This window comes from Hypanus sabinus, chromosome 3 (assembly GCF_030144855.1).
Source record: "Hypanus sabinus isolate sHypSab1 chromosome 3, sHypSab1.hap1, whole genome shotgun sequence".
NCBI lineage: Eukaryota > Metazoa > Chordata > Chondrichthyes > Myliobatiformes > Dasyatidae > Hypanus > Hypanus sabinus.
The window spans coordinates 158,701,017-158,722,204 of NC_082708.1; the positions used below are offsets into that span (position 1 = coordinate 158,701,017).

The window sequence follows — 21,188 nt, forward strand, 5'->3', positions numbered from 1 at the left end:
GTCTGTGATGTATCTGCCTCTACCACCACCTCTGACAGGGCAGATGACAGAAGTTTGTGTAGGGGAACACTGCATCTAGTGACCACAGTACCTTTCATTTTAAAGTAAATATGCAAAAAGATAGATCTGGTCCACAGGTTGATTTTCTAAATTGGAGAAAGGGCAATTTTGATGGTATTAGACATGATCTGTAAGTGTGGATTGTGACAGGCTGTTACCTGGTGAGGATGTACTTGGTAAGTGGGAGGCCTTCAAAGGCCAACTTTTGAGGACAGAAAGCGGTATGTGCCTGTCAGAATAAAAAGTAAAGATAACAAGTGTAGGGAACCTTGGTTTTCAAGAGATATTGAGGCCCTGATTAAGAGAAAAAAGGATGTCCACAGCAGGTTGAAACAAGTAAGATGTTTGTGGAGTATAAGAAATGCAAATGAACAGAAGAGAAATGAAAGAAATCAGGACAGCTAAAAGAAGACATAATATTGCTCTAGCAGACAAAGTGAAGGAGAATCCTGAGGGATTATAGGCAGTCCTTGAGTTACGAACGTCTGACTTAAGAACAACTCGTACTTACGAACAGCCTGCCACAAAGCCTATTATATTGAAAATCTGATTTAAATACAATGGTTCGTAGTAACGAACACGTGCACTACATTGTGACACTCATAAAAACATTGCGCAGCTTCAGCGTTTTGTCGCCTCATGGAAGGCCGTCCCACCTTTTTAAGTCGGATCACGCTGCCATTAACATTGTGCTAAGTGTGTAACTTTGTATTTGGCTTAAATTTTTCTCTTATTACCCTTGTAACCATGTCTCCAAAGCGTAAATCCGATGCAAGTGCTGGTGATGCATCAAAGAAAAGGAAAACGATCATGGTTGAAAATAAGATGCAAATAATAAAGCTATCGGAAAGAGGTGAAACTCCGTCAGTCATTGGAGAAGTGTTAGGCTACAGTCGGTCAACAATCGGAACAATCTTAAAAGATAAAGTGAGAATAATGAAGCATGTGAAAGGCCCTGCCCCGATGAAAGCTACAATTATTACTAAGCAACGCAGTGGTTTGATTATTGAAACAGAAAGGCTATTGATAATTTGGTTAGACGATCAAAATCAGCGTAATATTCCCATTAGCCTTACTTTACTGCAAGAAAAGGCTCAAAGCCTTTTGAGTGATTTAAAAGCTGCACATACAGCAAGTGAAGGTGCTTGTGATGAAGAATTTGTTGCGAGTAGGGGTTGGTTCAGTTGTTTCAAAATTAGGGCAAATTTACATAATATTAATATTAATGAAAATTCTTTATCTTTAGGGTTCAAAAACTGCCATATTTCAGTAATTCCCGAATCAACTATAAAAGAATTAATAAGTAAGGCTGATCTATTCGGAAGAGTTCGGATAGGTTTAGATCTATCCATCGAAGGATTCAAACAACAGTTAAAATCTCCACCCATTATCAACATATATTCGTTTAGATTAGGAAGGGAAGTAAATAAACGTTTAAAAAATTCAGGGCAGTCAAAGTTTGGAGCATAAATATTAACTAGAACCACTTTTCGATTAAAAAGTGAACCAGTTATCAACAAAAATCTGCCCTGTGGATCAGAAGTAATTTCATGATGTGTAAACGAAATTGAGGGGTCTATAAAAATAGACACACCTCTAATTTTGGCGGTACAATTCGAGTGAAATTGTTTACCCTGCCAGAACCTAAAAAAGCGTTGATTATCCTCCCTCCTAATATGGGTCTCCTGTACAAAGATAATATTAGCGTTCAATCTATGGAATACTTTAAATATTTTTTTACGTTTAATCGGATGATTTAAACCATTAGTATTCCAAGAGATAAAGTTAATAGATTTATCCATCATGCCAATATTAGTTGTGTGTATCATAAAAGGTTAAAAAGACACATAACCCATAATTCAGGAAGAAGGAAAATTGATTCAGGAGCAACCGGAGAACATGACACCTCAACAGTATTAATAATTTAAAGACGGCCCATAAACTAAAAGCAAAAAAATAAAAAGCAAAAACGTGAAAAAAGATCCCTACCCCCTCCCCCCATCCCTCGAAAGAAAGCCAAGCGGCAGGCGCATAATCTAACACTAACATTACCCCCATTTCAAGATGGCAGCTCCATAAAAAGATTTTAAAAAACTATATAACACCCAGATTTAAATATAGGGTTGCAAAGAAAAAATATAAATCAGTCAGAATGAAAAAAATAATATAATAAAACAAACAATCATTAATAAAAAAAGTATAAACATTAAAATTTGAAAGTGTAATATACCTTTAAAAAAAATTCCATGTTCAAATACAAAAAAGATGACGTTTCAAAAGCAAAGACTTATGGGAAGAAGAAACGACATTTTGAAAAAGCCCTATTACAAAATATAGATGTAAGTTCGGCAATCTATTAAAAAAGTTTAATAAAAAAAAGTTATCAAAATAGGATTAAAAAAAGGATTTAATAGACACTACAATATATAAAAAAAAGACCAAAAAATCCAAAACATTCGTCCCATTTCTAAGTACGGGCAAACAAATAAATGCTTACAAAAAGCAAAGTCTTATGGGAAGAAGAAACGACATCTTGAAAAAAAAGTAAATTATTATTACAAAATATAAACGTGTATATCCGAAACAGAAAAAAGAGTAAAAAAAAAGATATTATAAAAATTAAAAGAGCATCTATAAACAATGATGACAGTAAAAAAAAAGAAACCAGACCCGTAGATCAGGATAAGAAGTTATAACCCAGCTTCATAGGTTAAAACTTAAAATGAAATGGCATCCTCTCTCCGAAAAATCTTCAACATAACACATAGTTCAAGTTGCACTAGAAGATCGATATTCTTCAACAAATTTCTTCGCTTTTTCCGGAGTGTTAAAAAATTGCTGACTGTTGTTGTTCAACATAATTCTAAGATTCGCTGGATACATTAAAGCTTGTTTAAGTCTAATCGAATGAATCTCTACCATCACTGGTTTAAAAGCGATTCTCGCTCTCATTACTTCGAATGAATAATCTTCAACAATTCGAAATGTGTTGCTATTGTGAGAAATCATACCTTTTTTACGAGCTAATCGAATTAAAAGCTCTTTGTCCGGAGGATAATGAAGGCGAACAATCACCGCTCGTGGTTTACCAGTCACAGCCGAAAATCTCGCAACTCTGTGAGCGCGGTCGATAACAGGTTTAGTATGCAAACCTTCATCACCGAAAATTTCCCACAATAATTTAGAGAAAAATTCAGTTAAATCACCGGACTCAGCTTTTTCGGGAAATCCGATGATACGCAAATTCTGTCTGCGAGATCGGTTTTCGAGATCAGTAATTTTAAACTTATACTGATCTATAGTTTTAGCAGTCGACTCTATCTTCTTCTCCAGCGCTTCGATTGTACGTGCTTTTTCACAAATTGATTTTTCAAGAGTCGTGATCTTATCTTCATGCCGCTGAATATCTGATGCCTGCGATTGAAGCTTAGTTTCAAGCGATCTAACAACTGCTTCAAATTCAGATATTTTCGTGGTAAGCTTATTTTCCAAACTTGCCAGTTTACTATCCAATTTACCTTCTAACCTGCCTTCCAAACCCGCAAGTTTAGCATCCAGAAGATTAGAAATTATGTCGATGGGTAAAGGATCCTTAGACGATTTCTTGCTTGTAGCCATTTTAAGTTTGACAAGATTAGATCAAATATTGTTTTAGGAAAAAAAAAGTTAATCAGAAGTAGCAACTCATATGATTAAGTTCGAAAAGATTTGATTAAAGGGTGATTATAGTTGAAAAAATAAAGAGCGCCTAAAAGGCAGATGTTTACGTCGCCATCTTGAAACTCCACCCCCGGTGAGTGCCAATGCTGCGAGTGATTTTGCTGAAATTGTTTTTTTTTTAATTTATTGTGGGAGGTTATTTGCCAGACCAAATATTTAATGTAGACGAAGCTGGCTTATTTTGGAAAAAAATGCCTGAAAGGACCTACATTTCAAAAGAGGAAAAATGTGCACCAGGGCATAAGGCATCGAATGATAGGCTAACGTTATTGCTTGGGGGTAACGCATCTGGGGATTTCAAGCTCAAGCCTTTGCTTGTGTATCGCTCCCTAAATCCCAGTGCACTTCGCCTTGTCATTAAGGCATCTCTTCCTGTTATTTAGAAGGCAAATTCAAAGGCTTGGGTTACAATTGCCGTCTTTGAAGATTGGTTCTTGAACCATTTTGTTCCTGCTGTTGAACGTTATTGCTTGGCCAAGAAAATTCCTTTCAAGATTCTCCTTGTGCTTGACAATGCAACCAGACATTTGAGGAAGAAGAAGACTGTGACCTAGGAACTCTGGAACCGAAAATGTTAGTCTCATTGAAGCAGGGATGAAGTCATTGAAGTTAGAGGAGCAAGATCCTAATATAGAGAGGGTCACCAGAGTTTACCGTGCAGTTACTGAGAACCTCAGCTGCTACAAGGCCACTTAAGACCAAAAAAAAAGCTCTGAGCAAGCCTCCCTTGATGCCTACTTCAAGAAATTGACTCCAGTAGTAAACCTGCCCTCTCCAGCACCAGGTCCATCATAATGTTACTTCACGAATGCCCCTTCCGGTATGCAAGACATCGATGCAACCATATGTAGTTACTTTTATTATTACGGTATTATTATGTTCCGTACTGTATTATTAGGTTTAAGATGTTTTAGTGTATTTGAGTCAGCACTGCCCCCACTTGTCCCATTTAACCTGTCTCAGTGCAGGTGGACTTTAGGACCTGGGTGCGCTCAGGACCTGCCACCCGAGGCTACTGCTGAATCTGCAGTGTTTCTGTTCCATCGATGGAAAACGATTATGATTGAAAATAAAGTGGAAATAATAAAGCGATCAGAAAGAGGTGAAATGCCATCAGTCATTGGAAAAACGTTAGGCTGCAGTCAGTCAAGGATCAGAGCAAGTGAGAATAATGGAGCATGTGAAAGGCCCTGTCCCAGTGAAAGCTACAATTATTACTAAGCAACGCAGTGGTTTAATTATTGAAATACATATGTTTCTTAAGTGTTTTATATGCATAGTGAGGTAAAATATATACTATATACTGAGACGAACGTTTGACTAACTCTGACATAAGTTGTGGGAAAATCATTGGAAGGTATTCTAAGAGTATACAAGTATTTGGATAGACAGATGTTCAGCATAGCTTCATGTGTGATAGGTCATGTCTAACCAATTTTAGTTTTTGAGCAAGTTACCAGGAAAGTAAAGGAAAGCAGTTCATTAGAGGTTGTCTACATGGACTTCACCAGGGCATTTGACAAGGTCCCACATGAGCAGTTGGTCAAGAAGGTTCAGTCGCTGGACATTCAAGATTCGGTAGTAAATTGAATTAAACATTGGCTTTGTGGGAAAAGCCAGAGAATTGTTGTAAATAGTTGCCTCTCTAACTGGAAACCTGTGACTAGGGGTGTGCCCCAGGGATCTGTGCTGAATCCATTGTTGTTTATCATCTATGCCAGCGATTTGGATAATAATGTGGTTAACTGAATTAGCAAATTTGCAGATGACACCAAGATTGGGGGTGTAATGGACAATAAACTTGCAGAACTTGGATTGCAGAGTTGTCTGGATCAGCTGGAAAAATGGGCTGAAAAATGGCAGATGGAATTTGATGCAAACAAGTGCAAGGTGGTGTGCTTCAGTAGAACCAACCAGGATAGGTCTTACACAGTGAAAGGTAGGGCCCTGAGTGTGGTAGGACAAAAGGATCTGGGAATACAGGTCCATAATTCATAGAAAGTGGTGTCACAGGTAGACAGTGTCGTAAAAAAAAACTTTTGGCACGTTGGCCTTCATAAATCAGTGTATTGAGTACACTGCTTTGTTGAAGTTGTGAAGACATTGAGGCCTAATTTGGAGGGTTTTTTTGCAGTTTGGTCACTTACCTATAGGAAAGATGTAAATAAAATTGAAAGGTACAGAGAAAATTTATAAAAATGTTGCTGGGTCTGGAGGACCTGAGTTATAAGGAAAGATTGAATAGGTTAGGACTTTATTACTCAGAATGTAGAAGAATGAGAGGAGAATTGATAGAGATATACAAAATTATGAGATGTACAGATAGGGTAAATGCAAGTAAGCTTTTTCCACTGAGGTTGGGTGAGGCTACAACCAGAGGTTATGAGTTAAGGTTAAAAGATGAAAAACTTGAGGGGAAATTTCGCTCAGAGGATTATGGGAGTGTGGAATGAGCTGCCAGTACAAGGGTGCATGTGAGTTTGATTTCAGTTTTTAAGTGAAGTATGGATGGGTATATGGACGGTAGGGGTATGGAGGGCTATGAGCCCAGTACAGGTTGATGGGAGTGGGCAGTTAAGTGGTTTTGGCATGGGTTAGATGACATCTCTATGACATTTCTCGGTACTTCCCCAACACCTTAAAGTTATGAGCCCTTATATTAGTCATTTCTGCCGTGGTTAAAGTCTCAGGCTGTCCACTTGACGTATGCCTCTTGTACACCTGTATCAAGTTACTCCTCATCCTCTTTCTCTCCAAAGACAAAAACCAAGCTCACTCAGCTTGTTCTCATAAGGTGTGCTTCCCAATCCAGACATCATCTTGATAAATCTTCTCTGCACGCTCTCTAAAGGTACCACATCCTTACTATAATGAAGCGACCAGAACTGAACACAATATCCCAAATGTGGTCTAACCAAGGTTTTGTAGAGCTGCGACGTCACTTCACGGCTCTTGAACCCAATTCCCCAACCAGTAAAGGTCAGCACACCATATGCCATCGATTTGTGCAGCAACTTTGAGGGATCTATGGATGTAAGAGAGTTGTACAGTTTTGCTTTTCTTTCCAAGTTTTGGTTATTTTGATGGTTTTAAAAATTGTTGATTCCTACTGTTTTTGCTGATTTGTTTAACTTAAAGGGTTCTTAATCATGAAAATATTTCTTCATCTGCATATCAGAATCAGGTTTATTATAATCGCCAGCATGTGATGTGAAATTTGTTAGCAGCAATTCAATGCAATACATAATCTAGCAGACGGAGAAAATAATAATAATAAATACAATAAAACACAATAAGTAAACAAGTAAATCAATTACATATATTGAATAGATTTTAAAAATGTGCAAAAACTTAAATACTGTATATTAAAAGAGAGCTAATGTCCAAAGCTTCAATGTCCATTTCATTAGATTTGTAGGCTGTCATTCCATTAATTATTAGATAAAGTTAGTTCACACAGATATTTGACCATCCAGGGTGTGATAGGAAAAAAATACATCTTCCATTTTAAAAAAAAATTACCATCTTTTTTGTTGTTCCCCAGGTTTTTTTTATTATAGTATGCCCTTTCCCTCACAGTTCTCACTTTGCATAATCAGGAAAGATCAGGTTTTCTAACTGTGGTATTCACTATGTGAATAAATGACTTTTTGCTCATTAAAAACATCCCATGAACAGTCAGTAGAATGATCATTTAATGTACTTTTGCTGGTGGTGATGGCAATGGAAGCATGTTGTCCAGAATGCCAGGAAAGCTGCCTGCTGAAATAATCTGTTTATATTTCTTCTGAAAAGCAATAGACAATGCCTTTCTGCATCAGTACAGCTTTGCAGTACAGGTGGTCCCCGAGTTACGAACATCCGACTTACGAACAACTCGTTCTTATGAACCGAGGAATGAGAACGCCGTCCGCCATTTTAAGTCGTTGCCGTTGACAGTGTGTTGAGTGTGTAACTTTGTATTTAGCTTAGATTTTTCTTAGCAAGGTTTACCCTGATCACCCGCCCCCATCCAGTCAGCACCATCCCCACTTGTCCCATTTAACCTGTCTCAGTGCAGTGGACTTTAGGACCCGGGGAATTCAGTGCGGTAGACTTTGGGACCTACTGCCCACAGTGTTTCTGTTCCTTTGATGGAAAACGATCATGATTAAGAATAAAGTGGAAATAACAAAGCAGATTGAAAGAGGTGAAATGCCTTCGGTCATTGGAGAAGTATTAGGCTACAGTCGATCAACGATCGGAACAATTTTAAAGGATGAAGTGAGAATAATGGAGCATGTGAAAGGCCCTGTCCTGATGAAAGCTACAATTATTACCAAGCAACGCCGCAGTGGTTTAATTGTTGAAATACATAAATTTCTTAAGTGTTTTATATGCATAGAAAGGTAAAATGTATAGTATATACTAAGACAAACGTTTGACTAACTAACACTAAATAATACTGGATGTGCCTGTTCCGACTTGTGTACAAATCCAACTTAAAGACGGACTCAGGAACGGAACTCGTTCGTAACCCCTGTATCCAGCCTCAACTTAGCTTTTGAATTTGACTATCCAGGCACCTAGAGGTATTTATTAGGAAGTTATGATTACTTATATATAATACCAAAATATAATCTGAGCATGGTACACTTGGAAACATAGAAAATCTACAGCACAATACAGGCCCTTCGGTCCACAAAGTTGTGCCGAACATGTCCGTACCTTAGAAATTACTACACTTACCTATAGCCCTCTATTTTACTAAGCTGCATATATCACTTAAAAGACTTTTTAAGTGAGAGCCATATTAAAATGAACTGCTTTAAAATAAAACACACTGCATCTTAAATTGTCAAGTGGAAAGATGTCTGTATAAATTAATTGGAAATGATTACTCTGTAGTTTTGGTCACCACAATGTGGGAAAGATGTGATAGCTCTAGAAAAGTTGTAGATGTACTGAATTCTTGACAGAGCAAAAGTGTTGTAGCCACAAGGTAACTAACTCATTTGAGGCTGCTTATTCCCCTTTGGAATAAAGACTTGAAGATTTTGAAGACTTGAAAATTTGAGAAACCCGGACAAAAGGAACAGCGAAGGATTATTTCACTACAAAAATTGACAATTAAGGGACAGATTTAGTTGTTTGCAAGATTAGAGAAAAGTTGGAAAAATAAAATTTTTTACATAGTAGTAGGGATTTAAAACTCCTTGCCTGAGAGTGATGGAGATGGAAACTTATCACATTAAAAATTGTACCCAAATGAGCATGTGAAGACATAAAACTTAAGACTCTGGGTCAAGTGCTGAGAAGTGGAACTCACTTAAATATTTTTTTTGTCCTGTTAATTTCCTACAAATTCACTGAATGTGGGCAGCAGTCAGGCATGACAAAGCTGATTGCTAGTATCAAAGAGGTGAGCTACACAGAGAAGAACATACAAAGGTTATCTTTTTAGCATAGATGAGTCCTGTGAAGGATTCAGGGATGTATGAGAATTCTATTCCATTGAAGGAATCAAAAGTATATTACTTTAAAATTGAGGAGGATGAAAATGAGCTGAGATTAGTGAAAAAATTAATATTAGTATTAAGAAAGCCATACTTCAAGCTGCTTTGCTGGAGGTGAAATACATCAGAACATCTTAAAAATAGCTGCTGCTGTTGTGGACAATCTTTTTGAATAGATTATATTTAATATGCGAAATGGCCTATCTATGGTTACTTTATTCCATCATAAATGAGTTCAATTGTAATAAAGCCTACTTATTTTTGACAAAGGTGACATTAAATGTCGCACATTATCTGAACGAAAATACATTTTTCTTGTAAGAAATACCAACTTGTTCTTTTTAAGGAATGTTATTTATATGGCACAATGCTATGCTCGGTTGTTACAGGTATGTTGTAGTCATGGTTTCATAAGTCTTGTCATTGATTTTCAATGGAAATGCTAGTGTCGAGTAATCAGGAAATGTAGAAAAAGCTGGGTTTGAGTAATGGGTTTAAGGGGAAGTGATGACAGATGAGATCTTAAGATTGAAAGGAGCATAATAAAAGATGTACATTAAACCTCATTGAAGACTAGTCACTGTTTATAAAACCTGGAAGAAAATCATGAAATTACATGCTTTTCATTGACAATCTAGTACATGTTGAAGACCAAGGAGTTTCTCCAGCTCATAGATCTATCCAATTATTTAAATTTTGTAAAATTAAAGTTCCTAAGTAATCAGAAAATTGAAATATGTGGCTAGTGCATTGGAAGGAATTTTCAATGTCAGCCATTTAATTTAAATAAAGTTCTCACATCGTAAGTTATTTCGAGTCTCTTAATTTACTCCTTTGTCTAAATTTGTAAATTCAAAGCATTCATTTATTAGGCTTTTTACAATAAAATTCTGTTTGCATTAAGGCTTGTTTTTTCATGTGGCTAGTAGGGTGGGCATGGGAAGAGAAACTGAATCCTGATTTTTGAAGAAATAGAAATTAGCATATGTAGTTGTTTGTTCACATTGCTACCAACACTTGCTTTGATCCAGTAATTGAATCTTAAAGACAGCAGGTTCCTAGTTTGGTGGAGGTTGAGTTTTTTTGGTATCAATATTTGTTTATCTTTTGTTGTTCAGACCCTTAGATGAAGATGGCTTTGTGGTCCAAGAATGAAGAGTCTAAAAAGTATCAGATGAAATTTGAAATGACTTTGATCTAAGACTATAGCAAAACATGCATTTCCTTTTGTTTCAGATGTCATCAAGCTTCAATTGGTTGATGCTGGATTAGTGGACTGTCTGCTGGAGCTTGTCGAAGAAATGGTAGATAGCAATAAAGAAGATGATATCTCTGAGCTTAAAACAGCTTCTGATCTCATGGTATTGCTGCTTTTGGGTGGTGAGTTTGATACATCAGTTTTCAACAATTGTAGTCAGCATAGCACAATTTGTTTTGTTTTAAATTTAAAGATACAGCAAAGTAACAAAACCCTGCTGGACCAACAAACCTATGCCGCCCAATTCCACTGATATGACCAACCTGTATGTCTTTGGTATGTGGAAGGAAACTGGAATTCCCAGAGAAAACCTATGCAGTCACAGGGAGAACATACAAACTCCTTACTGACAGCAGCAGAATTAATCTTTGGTTGCTGCATGTAATGGCGTTATACTAACCGTACATAATAAACTGATACACTTGTTAGAATGAAGAATAGACTCAATGGTCCAAATAGCCTAATTCTGCTCCAGTGTTGTGGTCATAAATGAATGTTGTATTCTGAAGTTTAAAATGTGGGGCAAGAGAAAAAAGTACTGATTATCTTTCAAATTGAAGAGCGAATCATAAGTCTATTCTCATATTGTTTTGGAAATATCTAAAAAATTAAAAAGATAGCAGGCTAAATATATGGATGTTTTGGACTTCAGTTACTTTTTGAGAAGGCACTGTAGGGAGTACTACCAAACTGTAAAACTCCTGAAATGCAAAGTAAATTATTCACTGGTAAAAGTCATTTCTGCTATCTATAATTTGACATAAAGTGGCATTCATCTGTGCACAGGGCTATGTCTTGAAATATTTGATCAATGTTCTTGCTTGATGCACTACACATGTGGCCTATTTTCTTCGTGCAGTGTAATAACAAAAATAAAATGTTGCTCGTCTGGTAATGATCCAGATTATAATTTCTGCAATTTGGGTTTTGTACTCTATTCAGCAGTTGCATTTCTGGGGAAAAATAGAAATTTATTGTAATACTTTTCAGCAGATATACAAAATAAAAAGACTAAATTGATCATTAAGAACTTACTGCACATATCTGATCATTCGTTTGCCTCAAATATTTTATTTATTCAATTCCATAAGACATTCCTGGGAAGAGGAATGGAGAAGTGGAGTCTAGTGATGAAAATTTAATCTAGAAACAGTCAAAAGGAATTGCAATAAAAATGGTGATGAAATTGTCCAAATTACACGCATTCACCCACACACTATACTAATGCGGTATATTTAAATTTTGGCCTTTTGTGGCTGTATGGATTTTTCCATCCAATTCCTTCCACCTGCTCCAAAACCATAACCTGTCAATATTTGAACTGGAACTCGATTTCACTGATTTTCCTGTATTCTGTGGTCATAGGAATAAATAAAATAACCCACCAATGTATGTGTTTTAAAAATGCTGAATAATAAAAAGTGATAATCATATTTTAAAAGTATAGTGGAATGACTAAGATGTGAAAGAACTTATTCAGAAATAGTAATGTAAATCTGAAATGAACACTCAATTTGTGTGAAACTAGGTTGATTGAAAATGATCACTGGTATTGTTCAAAGACAGCAATGATAAAGGATATTGAATCAAAATGCATAAATCGGAGGATAGATTAATAAGCTATTGAAGTTTCTTCTGTCTTGCAGATGAATCTATGCAGAAGTTGTTCGATACGGGTAAAGGCAGTGTCTTTCAAAAAGTGCTGTCTTGGCTTCCTTCAAATAACCATCAGCTGCAACTTGCAGGAGCACTGGCTATTGCAAACTTTGCACGAAATGGTGAGCTGTCTATTAAAATTAGTATCAAACTTTAAGCCATTTTTCAACTTTAATAAATTGTGCCTTCCTACTCTTTCCTAGCTGTATTGAATTGAATTGACTTTATTCCTTACATCCTTCATATGCATGAGGAGTAAAAATCTTTATGTAATGTCTCAGAATAAATGTGCAATCACAGTAATTTATAATAACTGGAACAGCCAATGTAACAGAAATACACTCAGATCAGTATGACTTAATCAGTCTGATGGCTGAGTCGAAGAAACTGTCCTGGAGCCTGTTGGTCCTGGCTTTTATGTTGCGGTACAGTTTCCCGGATGGTAGCAGCTGGAGCATATTGTGGTTGGTTTGACTTGGGTCCCCAATGATCCTTCGGGCCCTTTGTTCACATCTGTCTTTGTAAATGTGAACTTCCCATGATTCAGGACAACTACAGATGTGCTGGGATGCCTGCACCACCCTCTGCAGAATCCTGCGATTAAAGGTGGTACAGCTCCCATACCAGGCAGTGATGCATCCAGTCAGGATGTTCTCAATTGTGCCTCTGTAGAAAGTTTTTAGGATTTGGGGATCCATACCATACTTTCTCAACCATCTGAGGTGAAAGAGGGAGCTGTTGTGCCTTTTTTACCACATAGCTGGTGTGTACAGACCACATGACTTCCTTGGTGATGTGAATGCCAAGAAACTTAAAGCTGTTTACCCTCTCAACCCCATATCCACTGATGTCAATAGGGGTTAGCCCGTCTCCATTTCTTCTGTAATCCACAACCAGCTCCTTTGTTTTTGTGACATTGAGGGAGGGTTTGCTCTCTTGACACCACTGTGTCAGAGAGATGACTCATCCCTGTAGGCCACCTCGTTGTTATTTGATATTAGGCCAATCAATGTAGTGTCGACAGCAAATTTAATTAGCAGATTAAAGCTGTGGGTGGCAACACAGTCATTGCTGTACAGGGAGTAAAGGAAGGAATTTAGTACACACTCCTAAGGGGCTCCTATGTTGAGAGTCAGAGGAATGGAGTTGAGTGAGCCCACTCTTACCACCTGCTGGTGATCTGACAGGAAGTCTGGTCAGGGAGAGTGAGGATGTGATAGAGAAGAGTTATAAGCAGATAGTCACACTGGGGCCACAGGAGACAAACAAGTGGGTAACGGTCAGGAGAGGGAAGGGGAAGAGACAGCTACTAGAGAGTACCCCTGTGACTGTCCCCCTGAACAATAAGTACTCCTGTTTGAGTACTGTTGGCGGGACAGCCTACCTGGGAGAAGCAACAGTGGCTGTGCCTCTGGCACGGAGTCTGGTCCTGTGGCTCAGAAGGGTAGGGAAAGGAAGAGAAAAGCAGTACTGTAGTGACAAGGGACTCCATAGTTAGGGGGTCAGGCAGGCGATTCTGTGAATGCAGGAAAGAATCTCAGATGGTAGTTTTCCTCCCAGGTGCTAGGGTCCAGGATGTTTCAAATCGTGTCCATGATATCCTGCTTGTGGGAGGGAGAACAGCCAGAGCTCATGGTACATATTGGTACCAATGACATAGGAAAAGGGAAGAGGTCCTGAAAACAGGTTATAGCGAGTTAGGAAGGAAGTTGAGAAGCAGGACCGCAAAGGTAGTAATGTCAGTATTACTGCCTGTGCCACATGACAGTGAGTACAGGAATTGAATGAGGTGGAAGATAAATGCATGGCTGAGGGATTAGAGCAGGGGGTTAGGGATTCAGGTTTCTGGATCATTGGGATTTCTTTTGGGGCAGATGTGACCTGTTCAAAAAGGATAGGTTTCACTTGAAGCCCAGGGGGACCAATATCCTGGCGGGGAGGTTTGCTAAGGCTACTGGGGAGAGTTTAAACTGGAATTGTTGGGGGGTGGAAACCAAACTGAAGAGACTGGGAAAGAGGCAGTTGGCTCACAAATAGAGAAAGCTTGGAGCCAGTGCGGGAGGGAGGTTAGGCAGACAATAGAGAAGGGACGCGATCAGATCAACGGTGTGAGATGTGTATTTTAATGCAGGGAGAATTGTGAACAAAGCGGATGAGCTTAGAGCATGGATCAGTACTTGGAGCTGTGATGTGATGGCCATTACAGAGATTTGGATGGCTCAGGGACAGCAATGGTTATTTCAAGTGCCAGGTTTTAGATGTTACAGAAAGGACAGGGAGAGAGGCAAAAGAGGTGGGGGCTTGGCACTGTTGATCAGAGATAGTGTCACGTCTGCAGAAAAAGATGGACATCATGGAGGGATTGACTACAGATTCTCGGTGAGTGGAGGTGAGGAACAGGAAGGGGGTCAATAACTTTACTGGGGTGTTTTTTTATAGGCCACCTAATAGTAACAGGGATATCGAGGAGCAGATAGGGAAACATCCTGGAAAGGTGTAGTAATAACAGAGTTGTCGTGATGGGAGATTTTAATTTCACCAAATATTGATTGGTATCTCCCTAGAGCAAGGGGTTTAGATGGGGTAGAGTTAGTTAGGTGTGTTCAGCAAGGTTTCTTGACACAATATGTAGATAAGCCTACAAGAGGAGAAACTGTACTTGATTTTGGTATTGGGAAATGAACCTAGTCAGGTGTCAGATCTCTCACTAGGAGAGTATTTTGGGGATAGTGATCGTAATTCTATCTCCTTTACAATAGCATTGGAGAGAGATAGGAATAGATAAGTTAGAAAAGCGTTTAATTGGAATAAGAGAAATTATGAGGCTATCAAACAGGAACTTGGAAGCTTAAATTGGGAACAGATGTTCGCAGGGAAAAGTACGGAAGAAATGTAGCAAATGTTCAGGGGATATTTGTGTGGAGTTCTGCATAGCTACATTCCAATGAGACAGGGAAGTTATGGTAGGGTACAGGAGCCCTGGTATACAAAGGCTGTAGTAAATCTAGTCAAGAAGAAAACAAAAGCATACGAAGGGTTCAGAGAGCTAAGGTAATGTTAAAGATCTAAAAGATTATAAGTCTACTAGGAGGGAGCTTAAGAATGAAATTAGGAGAGCCTGAAGCAGCCATGAGAAGGCCTTGGCGGACAAGATTAAGGAAAACCCCAAGGCATTCTACAAGTATGTGAAGAGCAAGAGGATAAGATATGAGAAAATAGGACCAATCAAATGTGACAGTGGAAAAGTGTGTATGGAACTGGAGGAGATAGCAGAGGTGCTTCATGAATACTTTGCTTCAGTATTCACTACAGAAAAGGATCTTGGCGATTATAGGGTTGACATACAGTGGATTGAAAAGCTTGAGCATGTAGATATTAAGAAAGAGGATGTGCTGGAGCTTTTGGAAAGCATCAAGTTGGATAAGTCGCCAGGACCAGATGACATGTACCACAGGTTACTGTGTGTGGTAAAGGAGAAGATTGCTGAGCCTCTGGCGATGATCTTTGCATCGTCAATGGGGATAGGAGAGGTTCCAGATGGTGTTCCTTTATTCAAGAAAGGGAGTAGAGATAGCCCAGGAAATTATAGACCAGTGAGTCTTACTTCAGTGGTTGGTAAGTTGATGGAGAAGATCCTGAGAGGCAGGATTTATGAACATTTGGAGAGGTATAATATGATCAGGAATAGTCAGCATGGCTTTCTCAAGGGCAGGTCGTGTCTTATGAGCCTGATTGAATTTTTTGAGGATGTGACTAAACACATCGATGAAGGAAGAGCAGTAGATGTAGTGTATATGGATTTCAGCAAAGCATTTGATAAGGTACCTCATGCAAGGCTTATTGAAAAAGTAAGGAGGCATGGGATCCAAGGGGATATTGCTTTGTGGATCCAGAACTGGCTTGCCCACAGAAGGCAGAGAGTGGTTGTAGACGGGTCATATTCTGCATGGAGGTCTTGACCAGTGGTGTGCCTCAGGGATCTGTTCTGGGACCCTTACTCTTCATGATTTTTACAAATGATCTGGATGAGGAAGTGGAGGGATGAGTTAGTAGGTTTGCTGATGACACAAAGATTGAGGGTGTTGTGGATAGTGTGGAGCACTGTTAAGTTACAGCGGGACATTGATAGGATGCAAAACTTGTCTGAGAAGTGGCAGATAGAGTTCAACCCAGATAAATGTGAAGTGGTTCATTTTGGTAGGTCAAATATGGCAGAACATAGTATTAATGGTAGGACTCTTGGCAGTGTAGAGGATCAGAGGGCTCTTGGGGTCAGAGTCCATAGTATGCTCAAAGCAACTGTGCAGGTTGACTCTGTGGTTAAGAAGGCATACGGTGTATTGGCCTTTATCAATCGTGGACTTTAGGAGCCGAGAGGTAATGTTGCAGCTATATAGGACCCTGTTCAGACCCCACATGTGCTCAGTTCTGTTTGCCTCACTACAGGAAGGATGTGGAAGCCATAAAAAGGGTGCAGAGGAGATTTACAAGGATGTTGCCTGGATTGGGGAGCATGGCTTATGAAAACAGATTGAGTGAACTCGGCCTTTTCTCCTTGGAGCGACGGAGGATGAGAGCTGACCTAATGGAAGTGTATAAGATGATGAGAGGCATTGATCGTGTGGATAGTCAAGAGGCTTTTCCCCAGGGCTGAAATGGCTGCCACAAGAAGGCACAGGTTTAAGGTGCTTGGGAGTAGGTTCAGAAGAGATGTCAGGGATAAGTTTTTTATGCAGAGTGGTGAATCCATGGTATGGGCTGCCGGCACCGGTGGATATGATAGGGTCTTTTAAGAGACCTTTGGATAGGTACATGGAGCTTAGAAAAATAGAGGGCTATGGGTAAACACGAGGAAATCTGCAGATGCTAGAAATTCAAACAACACACACAAAATGCTGGTGGAACACAGCAGGCCAGGCAGCATCTATAAGGAGAAGCACTGTCGACGTTCCGGACCGAGACCCTTCTTCAGGACAGAGTTAATCCTGAAGAAGGGTCTTGGCCCGAAACGTCAACAGTGCTTCTCCTTATAGATGCTGCGTGGCCTGTTGTGTTCCACCAGCATTTTGTGTGGCCTGTGGGTAACCCTGGTCATTTCTAAAGTAGGGGCGTGTTCGTCACAACTTTGTGAGCCGAATGGCCTGTATTGTGCTGTAGGTTTTCCATGTTTCTAAGTCCAGGATCTAACTGCACAAGGCCAAGGTCTCTGAGCTTCCTGTCGAGCCTGGAGAGAATTATGGTGTTGAATGCTGAACTGTAGTCTAGCAACAGCATTCTCAAATAAGCATCCTCCTTCTCCATATGTGTAAGGATGGTATGTAGAGCAGTGACTACTGCTGTTGATCAGTTGTGTCGGTAGGCAAATTGTAGGGGGTCCATTGTGGGTGGTAGCATGCTGCAGATGTAGTCCTTGACCAGCCTCTCAAATCATTTGCTTATTATTGGGGTGAGTGTGACAGGGCACAGTATTTCAGACATGTTACCTTGGACTTTTTTGGTACAGGGACAATGGTGGATGATTTGAAGCAGGAGGACTCTACCCTGGGAGAGGGAGAGATTAAAAATGTCTGTAAACAAACCTGCCAGTTGTGCTGCGCACATCCTGAGTACCAGCTCTGCGATGCCATCCAGTCCAGCAGTCTTGTGACTGTCCACTCGATGGAACCATCTGTGTACCTCAGCCTCAGAGATGACCAGGTTGCAGGTTGTAGCGGTAGCTTTCCTTGAAGGCTTAGAGTTAGCAACATTGAAACGAGTGTAAAAGGGATTGAGCTCATCTGGGAGAGAGGCTGCGATATTGGTGGCACCACTATGTTTGGCTTTGAAGTCTGTAATGGTATGCAACCCTTGCAATGCAATACTAAGCATTGTTGACCATGAAGCATACCCCTCCTCCATTACTCTTCCGAGAGAGGTTTTTGACCTGTCTGACTGGAACAGGGGGATCCCAGAGGGTTCAATAGTGTAGTCCAGTATCTCCTCTGTCACCCAGGTCTCCACGAAACACAAAAAGAGCAATTTGCTTTTCATTGTGCATTTCATGTCTTTCTGATCCCAGTGAGTTGTTTCTGATGTGTGGCAGTTGTGGTTCAAACAAATTAGAAGAGATTTAATTTTTAGAGTACTGTAACTCTTTGGAATTTTCTGTTCTGGAGGGCTATGACAATTATCTCACTCTGCATATTGAGGCTGAAATTTACAGATATTTGGTCACTTGCAGGATCATTGTAAGATCTGGCAGGTAAATATTCTTTAAGTACAGGATCAACCATGAGCTTGCTGAATAGCTGACCAGGCTAACCCGTGTTTAGACTCCCTTTATTTGTATCCTTAGTTATAATAGCCAGTTTACATGGTTCCATGTAATTTTATGACCCACTAAGTATGAGGTGCATGACATTTTTTAAGGCCCGGTTGATAACAAGTGACTTCATTTCAATGGAGATTGTAGAAGTTTCAGATTATATACAATTTTTGTCGTTAAGTCATTTAAATTCTTATGACTGCTAGTAAGATTTGGGTTGTAGCTTAACTGACTCTCAATTATGGTATATTGTGCGTTTTTGGAAAACTGAACTGACCAAGATCAATTAAGATGCTTTGAGGACCAATTGCCTACAACAGGAAATGAAGAAAGGGATGCAGTGAGTTCAGGCTAGACCAGACCATTCTTTGCAGAAAACATTGTGCACTACCATACTAATTCCTCAGAGCCATCTGTCATGTCAGAAAAATGCAAAGATAAATCGGTCTTCAATCCTGTCAATGAGTGCATAACCATTGAGTTGCTACCAATTAAATTAAACTTTTATGCTAGTAGCACAGTAACTGTTGCTGACAGTGAAAAGTTAACAGTAAATTTCTAGGGCATGGCTTTTAGAATAAAATTCAGATTGTGTGTGTGTTGGGGGGGGGGGGGGGGGGTATTTTTTCCCTCAACCAGCATAGTCTTGTAAATTATGCTATTTGAAATACCACTTTGCCAACTTTGGATGCACAAGGTCCCCTGGCACTTTTTGAAGAAATGTGGTGGGGGGGGGGGGGGGTGGATGTGAAGGGTTTATCCTGAGTATCCTGATCAATAGCCATCCTTCATTCAACATCCCTAATTCAGTAAAACTAGTTACTATTCACGCAGTTGATTTTAAAGTTAATGTTGCAGTTTTTTTGCCATTTATCTGTAGCAGCCATTTTACTTGCAAAAATGCTCCATTAGTTTATAAAAATTGTGACAACCTTACGTTGTGAAAGGCATCGTACATAATCAAGTCTTTTTACTTCCATTGGTGAATAATGTAATGTTAACAAAAAATATATTAAAAAAGGCACTTGAAGATCTGTATTTTGACAATTTCTGCTTGAGCATCATTGCATCAAAAATAATAAATATATTCATTGCACTGGTCTAGAAGTTGCAGTCAGTAGCAGGCTGCTTATACTATTTACACCCAAATAAACTAGTAAATTGATCTTGTGCAATCCAAACTGCAGCAACATCTGCTACAGATCCAGATGAATCAATTAAAATAAGGTCGTGAACAGTGAGATGCAAGAGGGGTCTTGTGTGCTGGGCACTGCATCCCACACATAAATCAAATGGAACAAAACTTTGCTCACTAATGTTTTCCCAACCTTGTGTATAACTAGAACTGAAACTCTTACGGGAAATGTGCAACTTAAAAGTTTTGCTAGAAAAAATACGAAGTGTTCTTGAATCTAAAACATTTGAAACTTAATTAAAAAAATAAGATCTCATACTCATCAAATTCTCTCCACTTACCTTGATGGAGAGGCCCATAGGTGGTACCACTGTTGCTGATAATTATAGGAGAAATGAAAGCATTTTCACTGACGACTTATCATTACAAAGTTGTAGCCAATCTTTTATTTTGAAATAATGTTGAAATCACCACATCCAATCCTGTCATAAATTTCCCTTGCATTATTTGCAACCTTGTTGATCCCTTGGTTATTTATCTCCCACAGCACTAAACATTGAATTCTTGTCTGTCTTCTGTCACCACCATAGTTTTACATCGTTCTTCAGCATTCTACTCCAATTTTGTTATGTAGGCTAGTGCCCATGTTGGAACCAACTAAGTCCCTATGCTAACTCATGCACTATGCATTGGGCTACTGTGTTTTGGAATTTCCCCCGCCCTCTCCCCCTCCATTTGGCATCTGTCCATCACCAACTCCTTTGCAAAGCACATAGTGTTTGTATATTTAAATGTATTACATGCTTGAATGTTGATGATGGGTTATTTTTCAAACCCTTACTGCTGCATATTTAATTAGCAGTGGGGAAAATTTTCCCTCTAAACAGAGGTGTTTTCATCAGCCCAGCACTATGGCAATCGCAGTAGTTTAAGGAAATTATTAATTTGACTTGGACTTTCTCATCTTCCTTTCCAGCTTTTCATTATCAGCTGTCTGTAGCAAATGTTAAATATTCAGTAGCATTTATTACCAGAAGCAGGAAATTACTGCAGCAGAGATCATTATTTTCTGCAGGCAGAAAGTCCAATCAGTCAGTAAAATTTCTTCCTTGGCCTCTTGATTAATTCAGTCCAAAGGTTACTGAGGTAAATACGAGCATTTTCTATTTTTGTGCAGATCTGTTTGATTGTGCTGTTCAACAGTCTAATATGTAATGGCTTAAACCTCGTGAATATACATTGTGCTAAGCAGCAGTCCTAGAAGTGTACCACTCAACCTGGAGAAGCTGAGTACCACTCAACCTGGAGAAGCTGATTCAGCACATCTTTCTTGCAGATAACATATTTGTTCTGTCACCCACAGATGGAAACTGTATCCACATGGTGGAAATTGGAATTGTGCAGAAGTTATTAGATTTATTGAATAGACACGTTGACGAGGGGAATGTGACTGTACAGCATGCTGCCCTCAGTGCTCTCCGAAATCTGGCTATTCCTGGTAAGTTTTTTTTTCATTTTTTCATTCATAAGCAAAACATAATGGCCCAAGGTTTTGGTATA

The 21,188-nt window shown here is 39.1% G+C and overlaps 1 protein-coding gene across 2 annotated transcripts in view; it reads left to right on the plus strand.

Annotated features, from left to right (window-relative positions):
• rap1gds1 (RAP1, GTP-GDP dissociation stimulator 1) overlaps window positions 1–21,188 on the plus strand; it is an 85,639-nt gene that overhangs the window by 52,588 nt on the left and 11,863 nt on the right. For both annotated transcript variants that reach the window (XM_059965436.1, XM_059965435.1), the window contains 3 exons: window positions 10,512–10,655; window positions 12,180–12,311; window positions 20,992–21,126. In XM_059965436.1, coding sequence (XP_059821419.1) covers window positions 10,512–10,655; window positions 12,180–12,311; window positions 20,992–21,126 — 411 coding nt within the window. The remainder of the gene's footprint in view (window positions 1–10,511; window positions 10,656–12,179; window positions 12,312–20,991; window positions 21,127–21,188) is intronic.